Source organism: Notamacropus eugenii, chromosome 1 (assembly GCF_028372415.1).
Source record: "Notamacropus eugenii isolate mMacEug1 chromosome 1, mMacEug1.pri_v2, whole genome shotgun sequence".
Taxonomy (NCBI): Eukaryota; Metazoa; Chordata; class Mammalia; order Diprotodontia; family Macropodidae; genus Notamacropus; species Notamacropus eugenii.
In genome coordinates, this window is record NC_092872.1 from 161,190,828 (window position 1) to 161,216,649 (window position 25,822).

A 25,822-nucleotide genomic window follows, 5' to 3' on the forward strand; every position below is an offset into this window, starting at 1 on the left:
ATCATTACTTAATTAATAAAAAATGGAGAGTAATTTACTTAAAGTACAGATGGAAACAACTTTTTTTTTCAAACAGCAGGAAGCTTTATCATGTACTCTATTTTAACATTCATTTGTCATATCCAAGTTGAATGTATTTCATAATTAAAATCTCTTCCAATCTTATTCTTTCACTATCATTATTGCCATCTGATTCAGTAAAGATCCACTCTGTTTAGTTAAACAACTAACTGGTTGCTAAAATTTGAATAAATGTTAGAGATTACATCTTAATTATGGATATATTCAAGCATACTACATAGTATTACATGTATGATGGTGCATTTATTGGGGTGGGAAGGAGACTGTTTGGGTAAATGATATATTTTTCTCTTCCAATATACTTTCCCAACAAAGTATGAATGAGATTATAAGTAACTTTTGGAAGAAAATGCATTGTTTTACAGAATGAAACCAGAAATATCATTACAGCGCTATTTTTTCCATATTCACCATTAAAAATCCATTCCCCCCATTAAAATCTCAAGCTTAAAAATAGCGTTAGGTTACATGTGCTGCATATTGGGTATTAAATTTAGTTCTTGTTTTTCAAACAATTACATCATAAATTTTATAAATTAATTTCTTTAAGTTCCCAAGTACATTGACACCAGTTCTATAACCTCTAACTTAACCTTCCTCCTACAAAATAGTGTTCTTGTATATGTTCACTCCAACATAAACACAGGTAAATTTCTCAAGGCATCACAGCACCTGATTATTTGCGACAATTTGGCATGCACCATATTTTAGATACCCTTCAACTCAGGCTTTTCCAGGAAAGTAATCAAATCAGGGTAGTTCTTAGATGCACTTTAATCTAGGCATGCCTAAGAACTATACTATATTAAACTAGTCTTTAAATCAGAACATAATTCTTTATAAGCATACTTAAATATTTCCAAAAAATTATCTGGAAATCTTATATGCCATTCACCATTGCAAATAACAAAAGTAAACAATTATTCTGCACTTAAACATTATTTTAAATAAATTTAAATAAAATAAAAGGATTGCCATATTTAACAATTCAAATCCTAAATGGAATGGAAAAATTCTAAGTAATTCCTTCATTATTTCAAATATTTAAAAAATTCACTAATCTATTTCAAGAACATACATATACATACACCATTTTTTCTTTGGATTGGACCTATGTGGAGTTGCTAAGTGGAGTTCTTTACAACAAATGCCACTCTACCAAAGTAGAACGCTACCTGCTACGTAGCATATCCTCAGAGAGTTGTCTTTGCATTAGAAATAAAAAAAAAAAATGAGTAACTTTTTAAATAAAACAGCTCAGTGTTGACAAACTTTCTCATATATCAAATGATACTGAAAGAAAGTCTAATATTTTCTTTTAAAAATCCACTAGTTATATGAAAACCACAATATTTTCAGAGGGAAATTCTCCCCAAGTTAAAAATTCCTTCTAGAGAAACTGAAACTAAAGGCCTGGTTCCATACCGAACAACACTTGTTTTGAATAGCATGTGGAAATGTTTGTAGTTCTTTGTTAGCAGGGTTATTATGAAGTACCTTCATATCAAGAAATGTGAGTCAGAAAAACTGTTTATCCAGGAGATTCTCATGTAATTGATGTTCCATCAGATCATTCCAGTCATCTATGTGCTTTAAAAAATCTTTCTGAGCACATATTTTAAGCTTTGCATAAATACTTTAGGGCACTATTTCAATTCTCAACAAAAAACAAACAGATGTTCAAGCATGTTAGACAGAAAAACAAGGACTGGCATTTTGTCTGCGGCCCTGTCAATGACTCCGTAAGAGATTTGGGGGAGATTCACCTTGATGCTTCAGTCTCTCCACAGACAAAAAGCATGCCTAGCTATGCTGAATACACATGGGTATTTTTCTTCTACCATTCCTATATAAAGGATTAGAAATTCCAGTTAATATTATATATATATATATTATACATATAATATATAATAAAAACATCTCACTTTTACTGTAGACTACAAGTCTGTGTGATTTTATTACATAAATCAAAACTCTTTAGATAATTACAAGTAATAATAACTAAAAGCAAAAATTTTAAAAGGTAAAGGAAGGGAAACGGTAAAATTCATTTCTACTACCATCCTCCAGCCAAACCCAATGCCTTTTCCAATAATCAGTCCCTTCCCCATATAAAAACTGATTTTTTTCAGAGTTCAGTATTTTATCAACTGATAAATATCTAATCTACATATTTGCACAATTTATCCTGAAAAGAAAAACCATTAATGCCACATTTTATCTTTTTTCATCTACAAGGTGGTAGTATTTTAAAAATTGCTTTACAAATTGGATTTATCATAGATATATATTTTATTACAGTTTAATTCTCTAAAAAGAGTCAGGATATCTTCCCTGAATAGAAAATAAGCTTAAAGAATACATCTACATCATGCTTCATAAAAACTGTGATGAAATCATTGTTTATTCATTACCTAGAATTCTTGACCTAGTAATCATTTAGACACACTGGTTTTTTTCATTCATTTATAGCAAATTCTAATATTTTTAAAAAGTATCTCTTGAAGAAGATATGAATGGAGAACATGTTGGTTAAAATAAATTACAGTTCTATGAGTTTATATTTTAGTACTGCAACAACCATATAATGCAACAGTTAAATCAAGGAAATTATTCCTCACAGCTGAGCACTGCATGGGTCATTTGGAACCTAGCATAAATTGTAAACAAAACTGTCAAAACATACTTAGAGTCATCATTCAGACTATCATTAACGTAACCCTAAAACCACAAGCTACATATGTTCTTTATAGTTTTCTAAAATAATATGCACAATCAAAATTGAGATACTTTCTCTTTAGAGCTTCTCCTTCTAGGGAGAAATATAGCATTTAATCATTAATAAATAAATTTTTTACTTTATAATGATATCTTTTATAATATAAGAATGAGAGGCAGCATAATATAACTAGAACCTAGGGGGACCTTATAGCAGGAATACCAGAGTTCAAATCTGAGCTCTGACTCATTCTGGCTATGTGTCCCTGGATAAATAATATAATCATTCAGTGGCCAAAACAAGTCTTTAAGGTTATAAATTGAAGAGAAGGGGCTGTTCTCCAAGAGATCCTGTACACCAATAAAACATAAAAACTAGTGTATGGATCTCAATATTTAAACTGATAGTAATCAAAGAAGGAAGTCAACTTTTCTTTTCACACACACACACACACACACACACACACATCACTTACATTTCTCTTGAAATCACCTTGTTTGACTACCAGGTTTAGATTTAAAACAATAACCCCCATGTCCTCTTCTAAACTGTTCGGATCTTCCAATTTTAAAATATGTTCAGTCGTTCTACAGGCAAACAATAATAAACAGCATTAGTATTTTCACATATACTAAATATATTATTTTATGAATTGGAAATTATGGAAAATTCTTCTATTTCTGGTTTTGAACTATGCCATAGTACCCCAAACCATCACCGAATTCAGCTAAGTGGAGGTGGGGGAAGTGGGAGGTGGAGTGGAAGAAGTAGAGGGTTGAGAGAAAAATTGATCAAATCAATTGCTCATCAATATCTTAACAACTAGCCAGTCATTTTCCTCATTTTTTCCTAGTATTATTTTGGTGACAGTCTAGCTTTAATATATATGATTGTTCTTTATAAATCATGTCACATGAGTGATTCAAAATCTAATCCAAATTTTTACTAAATGATATAAACTTCATCTGTCCTATCATCAAAGATTTAAAATTCAACTATATTTCTTTTGTACGGAATAAAGCTACTAAAATTCAGTGAAAATGGGAACTGCAGACATGCTGTGGTAGGAATTTTCTCATTATGTCTTCCTATGGTCATCTTGTGAAAAATATTTTAGAAGAGATACAGTACCTATTGAGCTCAAGGTCACTAAGGACTACGAAGGCAGAACCCATAAAGTCAGATGTAGTTAGATCTCGATCATATACCTGAAAGGGAAGAAAATAAAAATCATTCATGGTTTGCTCATAGTTATCAGATATATTACAAGCATTATCTGATAAGACATGTTAGTGACCATGAATATACTATATATTCATATAATATTTAATAATGTGCATAATATATAAAATTCTGCATGATATCCTATATTACTAATTAATAAAATATTATAATATTATATGCATAGATCCACTTATATACTATATTATACTACACTATGACTAATGAATATTATATGATGTATAATGATATGTGTATTTAACATAAAATTAACAGATCCCTAGGAGAGGAAGAATTTACTTCACCTCAAGGATTTTTCCTTTCAACTCTGAAACATCAAAAGAAAATGATATAAAGCCCAATTCATGTGCATGACCATTTTATACACTTCTTTTCATATGTAATTTTCAAGTAGATTTTTTCCCATTTGGAACATATTTTTCAAATAAGCATAAATTTGTTAAATACATTCTGTTGCAAAACTCATCTGGCTATTTCAACATAGATGTTAGAGTAATTGTTGCCTGCAACTGGTACCTTAACATTCCATTAAGCATAAACATATTTCTAGCAAGAAACCCTTCATTACTCATCATCACGGCATTACAGGTAATAACTTCTATATTCTGAAAGTTTAAGTGCTGAGAAAATTATCCTAACTAAATGCTTATATCCCAATAATCTGAGTGCAACGGACATCAGTATCCAGAATACAGAATTTTGTCCTGTATTCAAATCTTTAAAGCACAACGCTTGAATATAAAGTGATCATTTTGTCAAATGAATTTGTCATTGATCCTCAACAGAGGAAACAAAAGGGGCAAGCTATAGTAACGCTCCAATGTCACACCCATCGATGGTTACCTTAACTCGCAGCTTTTGATCAAGGCTTTGTATTGGCAATATTACTATCTCATCCCAAACTGGGTTCAGGTTCTTGTATATGACTTTGCTTTTGTACAAGGTCTTGCCATTCAGCTTAAATTTCACATACGGATCACTTGTACCTTTAAAAAGAAACCCCCCCAGAAAAGGAAGAAATAAGAAAGGTATTTTTAAAAATCAAGGAATCAAACAACAAAGTCGTTCTACACCCCCTCAAGACTCAACGCATATCCATAAAATCTCAATGAAAGTCCTCTTATATATGGAGGGCCCCAGGGACCATGAAAGAAAAAAAGATGAGGTGTCAGGATAAATGACAATCCTCTCCCCCTTCAGTGTGTAGAATTTGAATAGAGTTCTCAGTTTTGTTCTGTGTTGTTTTCTTTTCTTTCTTTCTTTTTTAATTCAAGGAAGAAAAAAATTCACAGGCACCAAGTGACAGAGTCAGAAATCATGGGAAGAAGGCTGTACCTCCCAGGAACAGCAGGGTGTCAGGCAAAAGGGAAAGAAACCACTTGAAAGAGCATGGCCAGATGGTTGACTCTACAGGACCTGCAGATTCTTTTTAAAAAAATCTCTGAAGCCACTGAGATTCAAAAGATGGGACTGAACAACGTTCAGTGAAAAGGAGGGCGTAGAGATTAAATTGACAGTCAATATCTCTTTTTGACTCTCTGCACCTGGAATAAAGCCCTAACATATTGTTCCACAAGGGCCAGCTGAACTCAAAACCAGTTACTCAGCTGGCCGCAGACCTGACATCTCTGACCTGCAATGGCACCTACTGTGGTGCTTTTAAACTGAACCCCAAGGGGATTAAGAGAATTGCTTATTATAATAGCCTCTGAACCCAATTACAATGAAGACATGAGGAACGGTCCAATACAAAAATGTCCGCACCATTCAAAGCACCAGAAAAAAAAACCCAAAAAATCACTGGCTAAAAGGCAAACCATTGATGTCAGTATAATATTAATTAGCTACACATAGGAGACAAATATGGGACTTCAAAGGCATGTATCAAATCTAATTTTTGTGGAAAATATAAAGCAATTATACCAATGCACTTTTAAAAGTTAAATTTAAGAATAATATTAATATCAACTCAAACTTAGAAATAAGAATGTATATATAAAATGGAAATGAAAATTACCATTCAATAACTGCATATAGAAAATGTTTATATTTCTAGACATCAGGTACAATATTGCATGCAGGCTAAAAAAACTTTGTTATAAAATAAATTAAAATATTCTGCCACTAAATATATTAAATACTTAACTCCTAATCAATTCTACAGCCCACATACGTCTTCAGCCACCTTTATCTGCTTATTTAGTGAAACCATTGTGTATTACTGAAAAGTGAAAGTCGTTTCCAATTATTCTATTTAAGTAGGAAGCCCAAGCCACAAATGTGAAAGCGAAAAAACAAAAACTACAAAAAACAAAATTAAAAAAACTTGAATAGAATACCCGAGCAACATGTTGTTCAAGGGCATGGGCCAAGGTCATACTGGGAAAAGTCATTTTGGGGCCAAAAAGAAATAACCAATAATCTACATATCTACCCTATCACTTTAGTTACTATGAAACATTAATGCCAGCCCTTTCTCCCATTCTGGCCTCGTTTAGTGAAGAGCACCGAGAAGCCCAGTAAAATCAATGCTTTCTAAGTCATTCTCAGATGGTAGTAAGCAACAGAGCGTACCCCCTCCCCCTTTTACTGTACAACAGAGGGCCTCTGGTGCGTCAGACTTTAACAATCATTCTGATATATATATATATAAAAACAGTGGGAAAAAAACTATAATAAAAAGAAGCCTTTAATTAAATGAAATTGCCACTCTGGGATCAGGCCTTCATGCCTGTCAGCTTACTCTGAAAATAAACATCTCAAAACTAGGCCTCAGTGGTGTCACTTTCTCACAGGCAAGGCCTACTGGGTAATCCCTAGGCATCTTGACAGCTACATAATGTTCAAACTGTTTCACGGGTGAATGGCGGCACTTGCGTGAAAGAAAATATTAATGTCTGGAATTAATAGAAAAAAGGATGATGGTTTACAAAGCCAAACAAGGAAAAAGAGTGTCAAGTTAGTACAGCATTAATTGTTAGGGAAAATAATTGAGAAGGGGGGTGGTGGGGTGGGTGCATGCAGTGATTTTCTATCTGAAAGTAAATGTCTTACTGTCAGGGAAGTAACATCTCAACTAGGCAGTCTCTGAAAAGGGGTCGGATGCTCAAGAATACACCTCCCCCATTATACAAATGATGAGATGACATCTAAATAGGACTTAGACCTTTTTGTTGGGAGCTCTATAAGTAATATGGGTCTGTGGCAAAAAAAAAAAGAAAAGAAAAGAAAAGAAAAAGGTAATACGATATAACGGGGAACAATGCACCAGGAGTCAAGACCCCTAGGTTCTTGTCCGAGCTACCACTAACAAGCTGTGTGACTTTAGGCAAGTCACTGAACCTTTCTAGATTTCAATTTCCTCGTTTATAAAATGAAAGCTTGGACGAGATGAGAGACCTGTTCTTAATGCTTTTGTGTGTGTTATGGATCTCTTTTGTAGTCTGGTGAAACCTATGGACCCCTTCTCAGAATGAAATTTGTTTTCTATATTTATATTTTAAGGAAGTGTTCATTTCAGCTGGAGGTAAGTGAAAATAAAGATGTAAGTTTTTTCCCCATTGCAGTTCACAAATCCCTTAAATGATTTCTTCCTCCCTCTCTCTTTCTTATTCCTTCCTTCCTCCTTCTTCCCTCCCTCTCTTTTATTTTCTTCTTTTTAACAGGATCTGTGATTTATTGGTATAGAGAACTAATTCCCTTTATCAATGCATTTTGGAGTTGTCTTGGGTTGTTACTTACTCAGGGTCATATAGCCAGGATAGGTAAGAGGGAGAATTTAATCTCAGATCTTTCTGACTATGGGGTCAACCCTCTATCCACTATACAACACATTTGGTGTTTCCTTGCCTTACTTAGCACAGTGCCTGGAACATAGTATGGGCTTAATAAAACTTTCTGATTTACTAAAATCTCACAATTCAACTTACATGAAGAGAACCAAATAGCCTAAAGAATTCTACTTTGATATAGCATCAGTAGATTGAAAATTAGGTAGTAGCTAAAAGGCACAGCAGATAGAGTGCTGGGTCAGTGAGTCAGGAAGACCTGAGTTCAAATTTGACCTCAGACATTTCTTAACTATGTGAACCTGGACAAGTCACTTCACCCTGCTTGACTCAGATTTCTTATCTATTAAATGAACTGAAGAAGGAAATGACAAGTCAGTCCAGTATCTGCTAAGAAAACCTCAAATGGAGTCACAAAGAGTCAGACACAACTGAAATGACTGAACAACAACGAAAAGTTAGAAATTGTAGAAAAGCACACATTTCCAGATTACACAGTAAGCTAGGAATAAGAGTAAGTATATTAATTATACTTTTATTCAGAAATAGTTAGACATTTGTTATCTCCTACATAAGGAATAGGCTGGTGGAACAGAACAAGTGTCTATCTTTGAGTCAAAAGGCCTGGATTCAAGTCATAGCTGTGCAATTGACTGAGTGATCTTAGGTAAATCCAAATATGTCTAGGGCTCAGTTTCCTCTTCTGTAAAATGAAGTAGGTTGACCTTCATGATCTCTCTAAGGTCCTTATAGTTGCAACTTTCTATAACGCTATACAGTGATAATCTAAATTTATGTGGTCTTATGGTTGTAAGTTTCTACGCTGTTTAAACTATGATTAGTTCTACTTCTGTATTTGTAAATTGCAGAAAACATTATTTTATATATTCCTCAAAAGGTTTTGTTTTAAATTTAAAATAATGAAATTTGTTTTTATTGGTGTAGACTATTTTGGGGGAAAAGCACAATTAACTTGCTCAAGGGTGGTGACAAGGAATGTAAACCAAAGAGAATTTATCATTTTTTGAGGTTTCACAATCATAAATTCTAGTGTTTCAACACCTAACAAACTGACTTACACTTTCAAAAAAATTAACCTCACTAAAAAATTTTCAACCCTGACAGAAATGAAGAAACATGTTTATTACTTAAGATACATTCCAATCATTAGAACAATTCTCCACAGTAAAAGGATTTTTAAATTAGTAAATATTAAATGAAAATTTTTCTCCTCATTGTAGTGATTTCATAAGGAAATTATTCCACCTTTTTCTCCAGTTCCTTTCTGTAATAAGGTTTAAACAGGTAACATAACTTTATTTTAAAATCTGCATGAGACAGACATAGAAAAATAATTTATATAATGACCGCAACATTTTAAAGAAAAACAACTTTGTAAGATTTTAGAACCATTATCAAAACAATAACAAACCATGTTTCCAGATGTCCATGGATGAAAAATGCTACCCACCTCCTGCCAGAGAGGTGATGGACTTATAATGTAAAGACATACATTTTTGGTCATGTTCAACATGGTAATTTAATTTGTTTATCTATTCAGATTTTTATGAGATTTTGATTTTTTAATTGTTCAATGTGAAAGGGAGAATGGGGGGTAAGAAAAATGTCACTAATAGACAAATTTTTAAAATTTTCATTGCTTTGAATTATCATATTTCCTTGAGGAGTCAGCATTCATCTACTGGGCCAGAAATGTATTTAGGGATAGTATACATTGAACTGTATGCTACAGCAGCAAGAGGTTGAAATTCATAGTTGTGCACGATTATCCTATACAAACTTTACCAGAAAAACAGATAAACAGGAGTTTGGCCTTTCCCACATCCCTTGGGATGACAAAGTAAATGAATGCTTCTCTCTGGACAAATTCAGAACCTTAACTTCCTGAATGAAAGAGGCCTTGCCAGGAAAAGTCTCTGAGGATTCCAAATTATTTTTGCATGGTTATCTGTGGACTAAAGTTATAGCTGTTTGGGGCTTGCTAAGCATAGCAGCTGAGCACCAGAAGAATTTCATGATGCTTTTGAAGCAGCTCTTGCTGCCCTCTAGCAGCTAAGCAGAGATTTCTAATGCAGTGGTTACAAACTGCTGCACACTTCATTTGCCTTTCATAGACTCAAAAAATCGTCATGACACCATAGGCTTGGTGAGTATAAAGTTATATCAAATTTCAGGCTTCTAAAGCAAATTGGAATCACAAATATTAGAGAAAGATGTCATGGATGTTCTAAGATATCCTCTGATTCATTTTTCCCTTCCGACCAGGGTGTGTGAATACTTTGTCTGAATTTCAGTGACATTTACTAAAGGGACATTTCGAGGGAGAGTACATGGGTTGACACAATATATTGTGTTTTATATTGTTTTTATTATGTTCATATATGACTGAAATTGGCAGCCATAAGTTTCTCAAAGGCTTGGGTCATTGTTTATGCCATGTATTCCTGACAATGTTTACTACCCGGGTTTATACTTAATAAGTAACATTTCTATATCATCAATAATTTAGATCTATATCTAATGTGTATCTATATCATATAACTGGAAATCCAGCATCATAGCGATAGCACTGTGGCATACGTAAGCATTGTTCGATCACATAACCCCAGGAAAGGAAATGGTCAGTGGCGTGGCGAAGAAAAAAAGTTAAAGTAGAACTCTTCATACTGTTGCTTTAACAATTCTTCCATTAGGGAACAATGTTGCTATCTGGTTCTGTCAATGGGAAAAACTACTTGTGCCCAGAGAGTCCCTTGGTAATCAGTTTTCCCAAATGATAGCCTGTGCTATAATCACACCCTCTGAAGACTGCCCAAGCCTTCTCTCCATGTAAGAGACAGCAGGGGTGGATAACATGAGGAATACAGGAGCGTAAGTAATCATTCCTTTAAATTCAAGGCAATGTAGCTTCCTCCTTGAAGAGGGGAGGTATATAGGTCTAGCTATTTCTTACATTCAATATATTGTGAACGTTAAAGTATGATGTAATGAAAAAATGCTCCACTGCTAATTGGAGGTTTCACTTCACTGTATAACTGGCACATGAAACCATACTCAAGCCACAAAGAAGTTACTCTCCCTTTTAACTTCTCCTACCCCCCCCCCCAACACATAACCTACAAGGTAAATCATTTTCACAACCAAAGACAAAATGTAAACAGCGAAAAGTTACAGCTGCATGCAGTAACAAAATCACTCCCAGTTTCCTGGTCCAGAAATCAACTACTTGTGTTATCAGATAAAATCAGACATCATGGAGAAGCTCCACTGAACTAAATGGAAGAGACATAATAAATTAAATCTAAGTATATGTCCTCAGGTTGTGTAGAGTTTGTCTCTAATACAGACAAAGCCGTAAATGAGATGCATCTGAGGTGCATTGTTTCAGAGTGGCTCCAGGGCATCCCTGAAGCAGTCAGATAGAACCTTAATGAAATATATGTGCTTGCTGACTGGACAGCAGTATGATAGAAGATAGGGCAGAGGACCAAGTTCACAATCCAGTTTTGCAGAGTAAAATGAGCATAGCTTCTGGAATGTAAAAATTCTGGGCAATATGGATACAACCAGCAATTAAGGGGCACACATACTCATCTAATTTGGCCTCAGACTGCACTGGAGAAGAGGATACTGTATCCCTGGATGCTTCACTTCAGATATAGATAGATGATAGATAGATAGATAGATAGATAGATAGATAGATAGATAGATAGATAGATAGATAGATAGATGGATGATAGATAGGTAGGTAGGTAGGTAGATGGATAGGTGGATAGATAGATAGATAGATAGATAGATAGATAGATAGATAGATAGATATAGATATATAGATATATAAATAAATGTCTCTATTATTAGACTATGAGCTCCTTGAGAAGAGGGATCATCTTGATTTTCTAATTTCCACCCCCAACCCTTAGCACAATGATTTTCATATAGTAATTTTTCATTCATTCACTACTTCACTATTTTGGTTTCTTCATTTGGAAAATAACGATATTGGATTAGATGATCTTTAAGGTACTTTTCAAGTTTAATATTTTTTATGGTTTTTTTAAACGATCCAAATCTTTCAAGTTTCGGTACTTTGAAAGATCCATGATTTTTGTAATTTGTGTTTTCCCTCCAATCAGAGGAGTCACAATATCTCCATGTCTTCTATGAGCAATTCTAATTCATGTCCTTCAAGAAATCTTTCATGGAGAGTTGATCTGATGTGTCAGCAACTTTTCACATGTAAGTTTAGTACTTTGGGGGAAAGCAGCATTGATGTACCTGTACCATTGAGTTATCTGTTTTCTCTCTTCGTGCTATGACTCGCCCACATCTCCAATCATCCAGGTCCCCAGTGATATATATTTTTAAGGCTCTTCTAATAGGTAAGTCATCATCAGTATCATGCAATAATCTACAGAACTTAGGACTACCATGTACCTTTCCATTGCCTTTTAGATTACATTTAATAATGATTATTCTCAGTTGGTAGTGTTAAAAAAATTCAGAATTCCTGCATTATTGAGAATACAGGTTTGTTTTCAAAATGATTTGGTGGAAACTTTTAATAATAATAATACAAAAATCTCCTTTCTGAATTTCCTTTGTAGAACCTTAAAAGGCATCATGATATAGAGAAAAAAACAATAATCACGGAGTAAGGAAAACCAGATTTGAGTCTCAGCCAGCCCTGGAAATAGCTTTATGATCATGGACAAATAATTTTTATCACTTGGAGCTTGTTTCCTCTTCTGTAAAATGGGATGATATAGTTGTACTGCCTACCTTACAACATTGCTTTGAGCAAAGCACTTTGTAGAGTCATAAAGGAGCCTATAAATGAGTCATGTTCCTCCTGAGGCCAAAACAAGGAAGTCCTAAGAATCATTTGGAAACAGGACTTCTGATAGGATAGATTCAGTCATAGTTATCATTGTCTGCACGAATGTTTTTGATCAGAAGTTATCTGAACCCTCATACTAAAACGGTAGCTTGTTGTACATTTAAGTGATAGATCTGTATTGTAAAAATGAGTCCTCAAAAGAAACTTGTTTCTAAGCAATCTGAATTAGAAACACTGAAAATCAATCTTTCAGTCATTCTACGATCATTATCAAATCTAAAGTACTACTTAGGACCTAGGGAGCTTATAATGAGTTCTTGACAAGGATATACATAAAGCTCTAGTCATTTTTGTCCACATCAAAAAAAATCTAAAGGAAACCATTCTAGAACACTCACAAAGATCAAAGACAAACTAGAAAAATAATAGTAGAAAAGATCATTTGTCATAGAAAGTCAAATTATTCTAACACTTTGCTCCTGACTCTTGGAGGATGTTTTGGTTCCAGCTGTAGGGAATGATTGAGGTCAAGAAGAGCCCAAGGTCATCTTATCTTAATCTTTGGAATTTCAGGTTAGTTCTAGGGTCAGTTTTTCAGACCTACTCTAGTTAGAACTCAGAGCAGTCTGGAAGTACCTAATAAAAACTTGACCTTGTGGATATTCCTATAGTAAAACTTAAATTTTCATGACCTTCAGAGCTGGACCAATATCTCTAATATAATCAGCAAGGAGTGCTCTATGATCCAGATATATTGACCTACTTGCAGTTTCTCAAACATATCACTCCATCTCCCATCCTCATGCCTATACATTGGCTATGCTATATACCTAGCATGCTCTTCCCTCTCATATCCATCTCTTAGTTTTCCTGGCTTCTTTCAAAATTCAGATCAAATCCCACTTATGACTAGAGGCTTTTCCCCTTCCCCCAGCTGCCAAACACACTCCTCTTTAAGATTCCTTCATGAAATCTGTATATATTTTGTATGCACCTAGTTATTCACATATGTTCTCCATTAGAATATATGCTCCTTGAGGCAGGAGGAGACTGTTTTTGCCTTTCTTTGTATCACCAGTGATTGACACAATGCCTTGCACATTGTAAGCACTGTTAACTGACTGGCTGGCTGTCATGTTATAGAGAAGTGAAAAGTATGAAAGAAGCCAAACTATCTTTTTCCTCCTACCTTTCTAACTCCATCAATGGCACCACAATTCTCTGAGTCATCCAAGTGTGGGAAATTTCAGTTACTTATATATCCTTCAAAATCATACATTGTCACTAAATCATGTTAAACTTCCTTCAAAAAATCTCTCATGCTCGTTTCTTTCTCCTTATTCCTATTTCTTCGCCCTCATTTTACTTTTACAATCTCCTATCAAGCTTTCCTGACTCCAGGCTTTCTTTTCACCAATATCATTTGCATACTAGCTCAAGATCATACCTGGCACAGTGGCTATGTTGTTGGGTCTCAAGTCAAGAAGACCTGAGCTCAAAGCCAGACTCAGACACTAGCTGTGTGACCCTGGGCAAGTAACTGATTGTTTTAAGGACTAAATGAGATAGTAATTGTAAAGTGCTTAGCACAGTGTATAGCATATTGTAAACATATAAAGTTTAGTTATTATTAGCTATTTTTCTCTAAATAGGAATTTCACCATGTCATTAAAATGCTCAGGAACCTTCCATAGTCCCTTAGTTCCAGTGCACACATTCTCCATTCCTCTGTGTAGATTTTGGGACTTTCTACAAAGCAGCATAACCTATTTCACTTTATTATCACTGTTCACTAATATACGGTTCATCTTATTCTGTCAGACTTATTACAGTCCATGAATCTACAACTTCCATATTTTTGCTCATACTTTCTCCAGTTTTGAAATGCCATTTCTTGAACCTATCCTTCTTCAATGCCCAGTTCAAATGTATCTCTTCTGTAAGGTCTTTCATGATAGCACCAGAAGTCACTGCTCTATTCCCCTCAGAAATTTTCATACTGCCCCTATTTTCTATAGCTCATAACTAAGAATTTATTTATTGTATGTAATCTAATATTTCTTACTATTGTTCCATATCTTAGTCATCTCTCTCCAATAAGACTAAAGCTTGTTGAAGAAAGGGATCCTATTTTAGGGATGTTATTCAAATCTTTCACCATCCAGGCCATTCTTATATTCTGCTGCCAAAATGATTTTCCTAAAGTGAAGGTATGATCATTCTACTTCCTGATTCAGTAAAGTCTCATGGATTCCTATTGACTGTAAGATAAAATATAATTTCTTTCTTTTAAAATTCTACTTACAAATGTTTAATAATGTACCTAATTTTTAGCACAGTAGTACATCTATGTCATTTATAAAGTATTAAGTAGACACATATGGGGATGTGTGCTCAAAATATTTTTTATTGATTTTTTTGGTCTGAAAGAATATAAGATGAAATATGTCATCATTTCATTGATACTCAATCAATAATATTTGTAGATTTCTGATTTAGAACGTACATAATCTGAACACACCAGACAGAGGACTATAGAGAAATCCTCAAACAAAAATTCACCCCAGGGAATGAATTATTTTCCTTTGAGTATATATTCCTTTGAGACAGGCACTTAATTTCTCGTTGAATGAACTTCTGTTCATAATACAAGCCAACTCTTAGAAAACTTTCTCAAATCTGGTGTTTTTTCCTAAAAAGGGAGTCTTGTGAATATAAAATATTACCCCTAAAACAAAATTCTCACTGATATACTGCTATTTCCACAAATTGAACTGACTCAATCTTAGAAAACTTGCTACCTTTCTAGATGTCGCCCAATTTAAAGGACCCGATACGTAAAAAGATAACTTACTCTGAACCACTCTCCAACACATCAGTCCTTAGACTTCTCTTCTATGTTTTCCAAGACAGACTTTCCTTGACAACCCTGCACTGAATTCAATTCAATTCAACTAGCATCTAATAGGTGCTTCATGGGTGCCAGACACTGCTAGTTACTGGGGCTACAAAAAAAACAACAACAAATGGTTGCTCTGAAAGAGCTTTCTATTGGGGGAAACAACATATACACATATAAGAGAATACAAAATTTAGGTAAATTAATTACCTGGTGGAGGGTATTGCTTAGATATGAAGGAAGCTAGGAATTCTACATGGCATATTAATAAAAGGTCTACTTTCCTCCATGGGGAATGGTAATTAGAAATCCATGGAGGCAGAATATGGCATATCCTATTTGGAAGACAACAATCAGGCCAGTTTCACTGAAATATAGTGTAGGATTAATGTACAAAGCAAAGAAACAGATAAAAAAAAGGTTTTAAAAGCCAAACATAGGAGTTTGATTTTTTTACTAGTGGCAACAGTGAGTCAGTCACTGGTGAGCCACTATCAGACCTGTGCTCAAAGAATGTTATTTTGTTAGGGAATTAAATAGAGGAAAGACTGGAGGCAAGGTGAACAGTTAGGAGGTTAATGCAATAGTTCAGGTAAGAGTTGATGAGATCCTCATCTAGAATGATGGCTCAGTGAATGGTGGGAAGATGAATATATGATATATTGTGAAGGCAGAATTGACAAGACTTAGCAACTAATCAGATGGGAGGAGTCAAGAAAGGTGGTGGAATCAAGAATAACTCAGCTAGAAATTCTGGGTCACTGGAAGAATGGTGACACCATCGACAGAAATACGGAAGTTAAGAAGAGGAGAGCAGTGGAACTGAAAGGAAAGTGTGTCCTGTTTCTGGTATGTTGCATTTGAGTTGTCTATAACATATAGCTATGTAAAGGCTCAAATGATATGCAAAAGAAGCAACATAAAATACAACTATATTAAAATATGCCAAATGATTAATCATGAGAAATGTAAATTAAAATAAATCAGATCCATTGAATCTATAAAGAGGATAAATGGCATAGTCAATGTTGGAACAGTAAGTTACTCTTGGTAGAGCTGTGAATTGCTCCAATAATTCTGTAAAATGGTTTATAATTATACAAGAAAAACCATTAATCATATCTTTTGATCCACAATTCCATGATGAAATTGAATATCCTTAAGAAGATCAAAGACAAAAACAGAGGTCCCACATACAAGAAAATATTCATAGCAATACATTTTCTGTCAAGGAAAAACCAAACAAATTAGCAATCACGTGCCTGTAAGTGTGGTACATGAATGTCATGGGATATTATGGAGAGAAGACTTGTATGAACTGACAGAGTAGAAAAAGTGAAAACAAGAATAGTCATCATGGCTACAATAATTTAAGTGAAAACATCACTAAAAGGTATTCAAACCTTGATTACATACAATGATTAACATTGGTCTGAAAGGATATAAGATGAACAGATCATTTTGAATAATATGCAACACATCTCATACTGAATGTTGCATGTGTTGTCAGACATGGTTATATGTCAGTCCTTATCTGACTTAACTATTTTACTTTCAGTTTTCATCTCCTAGCTAGCTTCCCTCCTTTGGACTTCACAGGTACTTTGCCATCCTGCAAGATCAAATTGGTCTTGGTGCTCACATCTCATCATGCCCCCTGCTCCTGGGAGCCTTCTGAATAGATGGGCGAGTGGACAGCTCTTCTCCAAGAGGAGCTCCAAGCCAGCCATCTTTTTTTTCCCCTACTATCTTTGCAGTCTTCAACATGCGCAATTCAAGTATCTTTCCTTTCCTCCACTCCAACCTCCTCCTTTTCAGTTTCCTTTTGTGTATTCTCTTTCCTTGTTAGATTGTAAGTTTCTTGAGGGGAGTGACATTCTTCCCCTCCCCATCCCTTATTTGTATCCCCAGTAGCTTAGTGCAGTGCTTAACATATAATAGATTATTAATGAATGTTTATTGACTTACTGACTTGGTATGACAGGTTTACTTTTTCCTATGGAGGATGGTCTTATTTGGAAATGGTTGTGATATAAAAACAAAAAGTACCAATTAATAAAAATACTCTTTTTTGTGGTCAACAAAATTACTGTACTAGACTGTCTTGTTCTGTCATACCTGATGCCCTCAGAGGCTGCTGAGGTGTGTAGGGTTCACTGCCTCTGTGCTAGAAGGCCTCAGATGGCTATATTTTATCAATTCTTATATCCTCATTTCCTACATTTTGAGCTAGGTCTTGATTAGTGCACATAATGAATCCATGGAGTGATAGAATTATTTGAATTCTCATAGTATATTTCAATTGGACTAGAATCAACTAGCATAGTCTACATAATTATAATCTTGCTCTCAGTGTCCTATATTCTAGCAGTGCCACCCTGCTTTTGAAATGGCCATGGGCTAGGAAACTAAATGCTTGACTTTGTCAGAATTATGTACTTTTAAAAAAAAAAAGGCTCTGAGTGAGGAGGTAAAAAACTTATACTATGCAATAAAATACATAAATTTAAAATCAGAGCTTTATGATAGCTATTTCCCCCTGTTTAACAGGACTTTTATATTTATTTCCAGGTTCACCTCTCTGCTCTCTGGATGGCCTAGGTTCCCAGAAATCTGATCTTCAGATAAGTGAACATTACTAAAAGTAGTATCTTATAAAAATTTCAAAAGGCTTTTATATATTTTGTCTCTCTATAATGTGTTCCTCCACAAAGATCTAATTCTAGTGCCTTATCATGGTACAGAGGTGACCCTGGATTTCTGAAGACTAGGCCAGCAGAATCCATGCTCTGGGAAGACTTACTAACCAAGAGGAGTTTTGCTTGTGCACAGCCTTATGATGGATTTGTACACCTGATTCTATATTTTTAGAACCACCCCACATTACCGTAGACAAATTCATTACTAAAATGTTACTTACCAGATGAATACAGACACACACTCACCCAGAGAGAAAATACTCTTTAGTTCAGTCTAAGAAGTCTCATATTTTCTTTTTTTTCTTAACTCTGTTCCCTGCTGTCTTGTTTTCTTCTCTGCCCCAAATGCAAACCACTATTTCAAAGCCATAACCAATAGCTCCCTCCCTTTCTTTCCTCATGTTTCCCTTTCTTTTCAAGGGAACCAGGGTTTAATCTTGTAAAACAGTATAATGGGGCTCAGCATGACAACAGCAGTCTGAAATCAAGTAATTCTCACTGTTCCACAAACAAAATCTGAGTTTTTAAATGAAATCTAAACAAAGGTAAATTATCAGGGCCAAGTTAAATAACCTTATTTAGATAGTACCTTTCTGTATCTTCTGAACCTACCTTGCAAACACTGATTGCTTTTAATAGCAGCACCAAAAGGAAACTAGGTGGCAAAGTATTCTGGCCTTTATAAGTCTCTAAGTCCTCCCTCCTGGTCAGCCTCCTAGGAAGCTGTTGATAAGAGAGACTGAAAATGTTTCTTCAGAAATTTTCTGCTTAGGAAATGTGCGTTTTACCTTAGATTTCAGCAAAAGGAGAATGAGCAATATGTGATTGCTTTTTAAAACATTCATTTTATATTTTATTTTGGCACTTGGGGGAAAGAATGAATTGAATAGGCCTAGATGAATTATGTGGATATTGATGAATAATTAGCAGTTTTTCACTTCTATTTGTCTATGACTCTGTTACCAATCTAATTAATCAGTAAGCATTTAGTAAGCAACTATAATGTGCCCAGCACTGTGCTAAGCAATGGAGATAATGAGGCAAAAATCTCTTTCTCGGATCTCAAGGAGGGTATATTTTATTGGAAGTGACAATGTGTATATATGAGTATACATAAATATTTATCAAAATAAGTACAAGGTAATTTATGGGGGTTGGTAAAAGAGTGAGTAGCTGAGGAGAATAAAGAAAGGTTTATGCAGAAGGCTGTACTTGAGCTAGGTTTGGCATAAATAAGGGATTCTACAGGAGGGAAGATGAGGAAGGAACCGTCATAAAATATAGCATGGAAAAGGCACAGAGACAGGAGATGCAAAGTCATGAGTGAGGAATAGTAAGAAGGCCATTGAACTAGACTACATAAAAGGGAGTAATGTACAATGAGCCTGGAGAGGTCGTTTGGGGCCAGATTGTGAAAGGCCTTAAATTCCACCACAGGAATTTATATTTGATCCTATACACAACAGGGAGTTATTAGGGTTTACTGAGTAAGAGAGGGACATTCTTGAATCTGCAATCTGTTAGAACAATCCCTTTGGTAGTTCTGTGGAGGATGGATTGAAGAGGGTAAGGACTGGAAGCAGATGGACCAATTGCCAGGTTATTACAATGGTCCAGGCAAGAGGTGATGATGACATTAAAAAAAAAAACCTGTTCAACCTAATTACCAGTGTGGAAAATTAAGCCACATGACCACACAAATGTATTCTGGAATTTACTAGACATAGTATCCTAAAATAATAAAAGAAGTAAAAGAGAAACCACATTTGACACAAAGAAATAGGAAGTGTTGAAATTGAGAAAGGTCAGTATGGGGAAGTAGGCAGCTATTTCAGACAGTATATAAAAGTCAAACTCACTTAAAAATAACATGATTATATTCAGGGTAAAACAGGAAAGATAGCAAAAACAATGGGAGGACAAAAAATGAGTAATATTATGTTACTTTTAGAACCCAAGAAGGAGATTAAATATAAAAAAATCCACCTAAGTGCTATGAGCTACAAGAGTTATAGAAACAGTTCCAAATGCTCAACACACATCAAACGGTCTATAAAATCTTTATCTACAAAACCCAAACTTGCCCCAGTGGTCACTAGAATTCATCCATAACCAACAGAGATACATTTCTGCCTTTTGTTTTAATACAAGCATTGTTATGGTGTTTGTACTTAGCTTTCACAGAGGACCATGACATCTGTGCTAGCAGAGGAGTGATGAGTGAGTAGCAGCTCCTCCCCTCTCCTCCCCTCCTCTGCCCTGGGGTGCTCTGCCCAGGGGAAGGTATATTTTTATGGCCAAAAGCTGCCTTTTTTCCTTTGGGTTTACTGGCTAGAGTTCTTGCTCAAAGATCAGTTCTTAAGTGCAATTCACTCTGGAGCTCATACATTGGACATCAGGTCACTGACCTCCTAGCACAGAGTGAATGTAAATACTAAATAGTAACTGTTTCTCTTTACCCAGCAACTCTGTGGGTCTTCCCCTCCCAGCTTGATTTTTTTAATTAAAGGGGCCATCCCTTGAGTAACTCCTTAAAGAGGATTATTCATTGAATGCGTATATCTCCCTCAATGAGAATCTGATGAGACTTTAGCTTAAAATGGCCAGGGTCTCCCCCTGAATCCTGGGACATCTCCAGTCATCCTGATGAATATCTGGTCACTGGTCCCAGATGGCTCAGGAGGAGAAAGTGAGGTTGGTGACCTTGCACAGCCCTCCCTCACTCAAATCAAAGTCAAGTGTAAGTCATGTCATCATCTTGATGTCATGGTCCTCTTCGAGAATGAAGAACAAATACAAGCTTTATATTTTCCTAAAAACAGCATATACATCTGACTACATGGAAACACAAAGTAATGAACCAATATGATGACATTTTTCCTTTACTTAAAATAGGGCATTAATAAATAGAAAACATGTTTTTAAAAAATCTATCATTCATTGACAGAATCATAGTGTAATCATCATCTTAGAGGTGGAAGGCAGAGGAGAACAGACTAGACTAGTCTAATACCTTCATTTTAAAGATGAGAAAACTGAAGCCCAGAGAAGTTAAATTATTTTCTTAAGATCACACAGCAGGCTAGCATTATGAATAGAATGAGAAATCAGGTCCTCTGCCTGCTAGTCTGGTTGTATTTCTACCCTGATACTTATGTAAGATATTTTCAACTTCTCATGAGTTGGAGAAGCAACTTGGTATAGTGTATGAAAAAAATGCTAAGTTTGAATCTGGAAGTTCTAGATTCAAATCCTACCCATCATACTTATTAGCTACATGACCCTGGGCAAGATTCTTAGAAGTAGTTGTACCACTGGAAAATCCCTGAGATTTAATAAGCAATTCACCATGACAAATCCTGAATTCATGTATGTAAGTAGAAGCTTTTGGAAGAAAAAATCTATAAGCCAACTGTTCATAATATATTTTATGAATATGTGTACATATTTATAATTATATACACAAAGTCTTTCTTATCATCTGAAAATTAGCTGTTTGCGGTGGGTATGCTTGCAAAATGGATAATTGTCTATTTCTGAACCTGGTGGACAGTTCCTAATGTTGTTACACTCACAGATAGTTCATGAGTTTTCACAAGAACATTTAAATATTCACACTGAACAAAATTACATTAATCTGTTAATTTCTTGGTCTAACACTGTAGGAGAATTTAGCAAATTATTTTATTAAGATTACTATTTGGGGAGTTGTTCACTTTTCCCTACTGCAGAACTTTGAAATGGCCACTAGAGGGCATCAACATACTGTATTTTTTTTATCTGCAAGTAGTAACCTATTATAATCAGCTCCCAAATCATAAGGTTGTAATAATATTTGAATAAGGTACTAATGTTTTCCAAAGGAGTCATAGAAAAATCCTCTGGAACATATAAACATAGGTTGAAAATTTATGGTTAACACAAGTTGTACTCTGACAGCACAGGCTTAAAGACTGACATGCAGTAATGCATGGAATAAAAGGTTTTACGTGTGCCTTCTGTTAAAGGCTAGTACAGCCCTCTCACTGTAGAGGTGGAAAAATTGAGATCCACAGAGATTGTGTCCCAGGGAACCATCTATACTTTTAATATCCACCTTCGGAAAGTTTTCAGATCAAAGAATCATACCATGTTCTTGAAAGCCACAGACTCACAACTAAATTATATAGCACTATGGCTCTCTCCATCTAAAAATATCCAAATCAGGAAACACTGAAAGAAGCTTACCTGAACTAATAATATCACATCTATTCTGCTCAAGGGAGTCATTCAAGAATACCTGGAGCACAGCTCAGTCTTGGGTCTTTGATGATCAAATGCTTAGGGAGAATAAAACCATTCTGGGGAACTGCTATTCCTCATGATTTTCTTAGTTGAAGGGAAGAAAAGGAGGAGTATGGGGAAAAGGGAGGGATTTAAAATATAACAAAAGAGATAAAGAAAGGAGTTTGGAAACAATTCAGTATTTAATTTGTACTGCTATGTAATTGTGACCTCTATGACTTTTCCCAGAAGATTACTTTGTGGTTTTATAAATTTATATTATGAACATGCATACACACACACACACACACACACATGCGGGCACACAGGCATGCACACACACGCACACAGAATGTAACATGGTGTGGCAGCATTATACACTGCTTATCCCAGCTCCTTCTTACTATAATCTTCCCCTTTGATCTCTGTGGCTTTACTATCTCTAACACACCCCTTACCACTCTTCACATCACTTTCATGAGTCCTTCTTCATCATTATCCCCACCCCTAGGTAGGGATAGCACCTGAGTCTCTGGTGTTCTTCCTCCTTGGCTTTCTTCTACTTATATTTTCTCAGTAATATTATTCACAGCCATGGATTCAGTTTTTAACATCTGCAGAGTACTCCAAATCTAACACTTAGTAACACCCTGCATCCCTCCTCTCAAATCCTCTGAATCAATTCAACAAATATTTATCAGGTACCTAGCATATGCAAAATGCTGGACCAGGGAAGATATAGAATTTAAATAAAATACACTCCTAGACCTCATGTAGCTTATAGGCTCTGAGGAAAATTTTATTTTTGGGGGGTGGGGCGGCTGTTGAAAGACAGACCTATGGTTTCATTCTTACAGGGAGCTTTCAGTTAGGAAAAACTCTCTACCAAAGCAAATCTAGGATCACCATGCAACTTATAATCTTTCAGAATTTTCTGAGGCCACTGAGAGGTTAAGAGATTTGCCCAGCTTCACAGAGTCAAAATGGATTAGAGACAGAACTTGAACTCAAGCCTTTTTCACTTCAAGACTGCTTCTCTAGCCACTATTCCATACTGCCCCTCTACAGTATATAATATACATGTGCACACACATGTGTATAAAATGGCATATATAAATGCATATATGGGTCCATATATGTGCATGTATACAGAGTTATTCTATATGATCCATGTATTTTATTTATATACATTTTATGTATAAGCAACGTAGTATAGTGAAGAGTGTGTATATATACATACATGTATGTTTACATATATAAGTAAACATACAGAAGCATACATATATAAAGCTTAGGTATGATTTATGTTTTGGCTTCCTCAGAAGTGTACAACAGGTTTCAAAATTCCTGCCCAGGTCCACAATGTAGGATATGAGCATCAGCTACAGGACCATAAGGTATCCTTTATTTCCCCTCCCCCTATATGTGTGTGTGTATATATATATGTATGTATATATACATAAATGCATATTTACACATATAAGTAAACATACTGAAGCATACATATAAAGTTCTGGTATAATTTGTGTTTTGGTTTCCTCAAAAGTGTACAACAAGTTTCAAAATTACTGCCCAGGTCCTCAATGTACAATATGAGCATCAGCTAGAGTACCATAATATATCCTTTATTTCCCCTGCTATACACACATGCACAATTATGAACATATATGTGTATACATATGTATGCATGTACACACGCATATATGTGTGTGGTTTTTTACCAGAACTTTTTGAGATGTTCTAGGCATTTTTAATATGTGTAACTGCAGAATATATAGCCACTCTGAAAGAGACCTTGGTCACTGCTTCTGTACCTTTACGAGAGGGAATAAAAATCTTAGGCGGGGATAGTTCACTGTAATCTGTAATACATTAACTGTCATGACTGAGAGAAAGTCTCTGTAAAAGACTCTGAGAGAGGAAGAAGACAACTTATTTCATGAGGAAACCTGGAAAGTTAACTGTCATCTATGAAGACAGTCTATGAGGGACATTTGGAGTGATGGGACACTCACTTTCCTTGTGTGGAGTAATTCTGTTGTGGAGAAGATTTTCTGAAAAAAAATCTTCACTGCTATCTTGACAGAACACTATTATTTTGGGGATTGTGGTTCGAGGGTAGATGGAAGTTTCAGCTAATACCTACAGGTGTATCTGGATGTGACCCTTCTCAAAGCACAGCCATTACTGAAATATTAATTTATGTCTTTGCATTATTAGCTATGGTTAATAAAACTAGATAGCTAGTCATACTGAGGTTTTCCTAATTCTATGAGACTGGAGTTTAAGATAGAGGAGAGAAATTTATGGGAAAAGAGGGTTTAAAAAAATAAATCAGGACTGTGAGGCCAAGCAAAGTCGGATCTTTTGCTATTTTTGTTTTACTATTATCAGGAAGTATAATGTCCAGGGGTGGAGTCAAGATGGTGGACTAATAGCATGGACTTTCTAGAGCTCTTGACCAAGCCCAGACAAATACCTGTAAAAAATGGCTCTGAACAAATTCTGGAGCTGCAGAGCCCACAGAATGACAGAGTGAAGCAAATCTCCAGTCCAAGACAGCCTGGAAGGTCACAGTGAAGTGTCTATTGCACCATGCTGGGAGCAGAGCACAGTCCAGTGTGGGCTGTGAGTGCACAGAGGGGACTTGATCAGGCCTTGGGGGGACTGAATCTCTCATACCTATGGCAGTTTCCAGACTTCATGACCCAAAACTTTGAGGATAAATTGGAAAGTCAGTGGAAAAAGCTTGTGGGACCAGTGCAGGAGAGTGGAGTGGTCTGTCCCCAGCCCCAGGGAGACAGAGGGCAGAAGGGGTGGAGGAACCTGTGGCAGCTACAGCAGCATCCGGGGCAGGTGCAGCCATTGTTTCTGGAGCTCTAGGTCCACAGATTGTGAAGGGATTGAGCAGCTGACGGTACCCTCCCACCCCCACTGGAAACAGAGAAATACCTTGACAAAGAGCTCAAAACTCAAGTAAATGACCAGGGAAATGAGCAAAAACTGGAAAAAGAACCAGACTATAGAATCTTACTTTGGTGACAAGGAAGACCAAAGCATGCAAACAGAAGACAACAAAGTCAAAGCTCCTTCATCCAAAGCCTCCAAGAAAAATACAAAAGAGCTGAAAAAGGATTTTGAAAATCAAGTAAGAGAAGTAGAGCAAAAATTGGGAAGAGAAATGAGAGTTATGTGAGAAAATCATGACAAACAAGTCAATGGCATGCTAAAGGAGACCTCAAAAAATGATGAGGAAAATAACACTTTAAAAAA

The 25,822-nt window shown here is 35.5% G+C and overlaps 1 protein-coding gene across 3 annotated transcripts in view; it reads right to left on the minus strand.

Moving 5' to 3' along the window:
• Positions 1-25,822, minus strand: part of MCTP2 (multiple C2 and transmembrane domain containing 2) — a 257,655-nt gene that overhangs the window by 153,704 nt on the left and 78,129 nt on the right. For all 3 annotated transcript variants that reach the window (XM_072617275.1, XM_072617257.1, XM_072617266.1), the window contains 3 exons: positions 4,886-5,028; positions 3,932-4,008; positions 3,276-3,387 (listed from right to left, as the gene is read on the minus strand). In XM_072617275.1, coding sequence (XP_072473376.1) covers positions 3,276-3,387; positions 3,932-4,008; positions 4,886-5,028 — 332 coding nt within the window. The remainder of the gene's footprint in view (positions 1-3,275; positions 3,388-3,931; positions 4,009-4,885; positions 5,029-25,822) is intronic.